Source organism: Eimeria tenella, genomic scaffold (assembly GCF_000499545.2).
Source record: "Eimeria tenella Houghton genomic scaffold, Eth_scaff3575, whole genome shotgun sequence".
NCBI lineage: Eukaryota > Apicomplexa > Conoidasida > Eucoccidiorida > Eimeriidae > Eimeria > Eimeria tenella.
The window spans coordinates 1-1,995 of record NW_013544519.1 but is presented as its reverse complement, the minus strand read 5'-3'; the positions used below and the strand labels follow the sequence as shown (position 1 = coordinate 1,995).

Sequence of the window (1,995 nt, the reverse complement as noted above, 5' to 3'; positions counted from 1 at the left end):
AAGCAGCAGCAGCAGCAGCAGCAGCAACCGCAACAACAACAATAACAAGAGAGCGGCAACAACTGCAAGACTGACACAAGCACCAGCAAGTGCAGCAGCAATTAGAGACTGCAACTGCAGCAGCAGCTGCAGCACTCAGTAGAAGGGGGTCAGGCATTTTATTCTTGCTGCTGCTGCTGCTGCTGCTGCTGTTGCTGCTGCTGCTGCAGGTGTCTCCTGTCTCCCCAACTCGCTCCGTTGCACAAGAAGCTGCTGGCCATAATGGAGTGTGCGTGGCGTCTGAAGGCATTGCTGGTTAGGCAGCAGCAGCAGCAGCAGCAGCAGCAAAGGCAGCGGTGGCACTTGATGCTGCCAGGCCCCGAAGCGGACCAGCAGCAGCAGCAGCAGCAGCAGCCGCAGGGGGGACTCATAAGGGCTTCTCTGCCTCGCTGTGTCTCCCTTGCTGCTGCCTCTTCCGCAGCAACTCCAGCAGCAGCAGCAGCAGCAGCAACAGCAGCGCGGGAGTTGGAGTGCCTGTACTTCGACTACGAGCGCAGCAGCAACGCCTTCATAAGGGCCCTCCTCGTGCTGCAGCCGCTGCAGATTTTGTCCCCTTTGCTGCTGCGCCTTAACTTTAATGGTTTTCTGGCAACGCAGGCCAGAGGGGGGCCCCCATGGGGGCCCCCCTTAGACAGGCGCCCCCTTGGGGGCCCCCCTAGACAGGGGCCCCCTTGAAGGCACCCTTAGACAGGGGCCCTCTTGGGGGCCCCTCTAGACAGGGGCCCCCTTGGGGGCCCCTCTAGATAGGGGCCCCCTTGGGGGCCCCCCTAGATAGGGGCCCCCTGTGGGGCCTTGTTGGATCTAGAGGACTTCCTTAAGCCTTCAGAGATTCTTATGGGGCCCTACAGAACCCGGGCCTCTTGTGGGGCCCCACAGGGGGCCCTTCAAGGGCCCGGATAGGGGGCCCCACAGGGGCCCCAAAAGAAGTTCCCAAGTGGGGCCTCAAGGTGCCCCACGGGGGCCCCACAGAGGGCCTCATAGAGGGCCGGCCCCCCAGGGGCCCCCCAAGGGGGCCCCTATGGAGGCCCCTATGAGGGCCCCCAAGGGGCCCCCTGAGGGGGCCCCCAAGTACCCGTTTAGGGGGCCCCACAAAGGCCTCTTGTGGGGCCCCATGGGGGCCCCCACAGGGCCCACTTGGGCCTCTTCGTGGGTTTAGGGGCCCCCCAGTTTGCTTCTCCTAAGGCTTCATTTTGTGGCGCACAGCAGTGCAGCAGCAGCAGCAGCAGCAGCAGCAGCTGCTGCTGCTGCTGCTGCTACCCGGCATCTGTACATCTCTTTTGCTTCTTATTTGTCTCTTTTATCTTTTTGTCTTTTTGTCTTCTTGTCTCTTCTGCCGAAGTCCCAAACAAATCCTTTTCTCGGGACTTTTGTCTCCAAGTCCTACTGAGGGGCGGCCGCAGCTAACTAGCTAGCTAGCTAGCTAGCCAACTAACTATCTGGCTGGCTAGCTGGCTAGCTAGCTACGCAGGCGACTAGCCAGCAGCCCAGCTAGCTAGCTACCCAGCATCCCAGCTGGCTAACTAGCTAGCTAGCTAGCAAGCTAGTTAGCTGGCTAACTAGCCAGCCAGCCAGCAAGCTATCTAGCTAGCCAGCTAGCTAACTAGCCAGCTAGCTAGCTAGCTACCTAGCTAGCTGGCTAGCTACCTACCTAGCTAGCTAGCTAGCTAGCTACCTAGCTAGCTGCCTAGCTAGCCACCCATCTGATGAGCCTGATATCTTCGTTGCTAGCTGCCCAGTCCCAACTACGAACCTCCAGCTAGCTAGCTGGCTATCTAGCTAGCGCGGCAGCTAGCTGGCTAGCTAGCTGGCTATCTAGCTAGCTAGCTACCTGGCTAGCCAGGCGCCCGCGGCTTCTCTCTCATTTCTTGAGGAAAACGTAACCGAAATATCGTTGCAGTCTTTGCTGCTGCAGCTACTGCTGCAGCTACTGCTGCAGCTGCTGCTGCTGCTGGCTAA

At 59.8% G+C, this 1,995-nt stretch overlaps 1 protein-coding gene across 1 annotated transcript; it reads left to right on the top strand.

The window, feature by feature from the left end:
• Nucleotides 1-261: 261 nt before the first annotated feature.
• Nucleotides 262-714, top strand: ETH_00041520 (uncharacterized protein; the record flags this gene model as incomplete). The annotated part of the gene is made up of 1 exon (XM_013379572.1): nt 262-714. One exon carries the CDS (start codon nt 262-264, stop codon nt 712-714), a length of 453 nt encoding a protein of 150 aa, XP_013235026.1.
• Nucleotides 715-1,995: the final 1,281 nt, after the last annotated feature.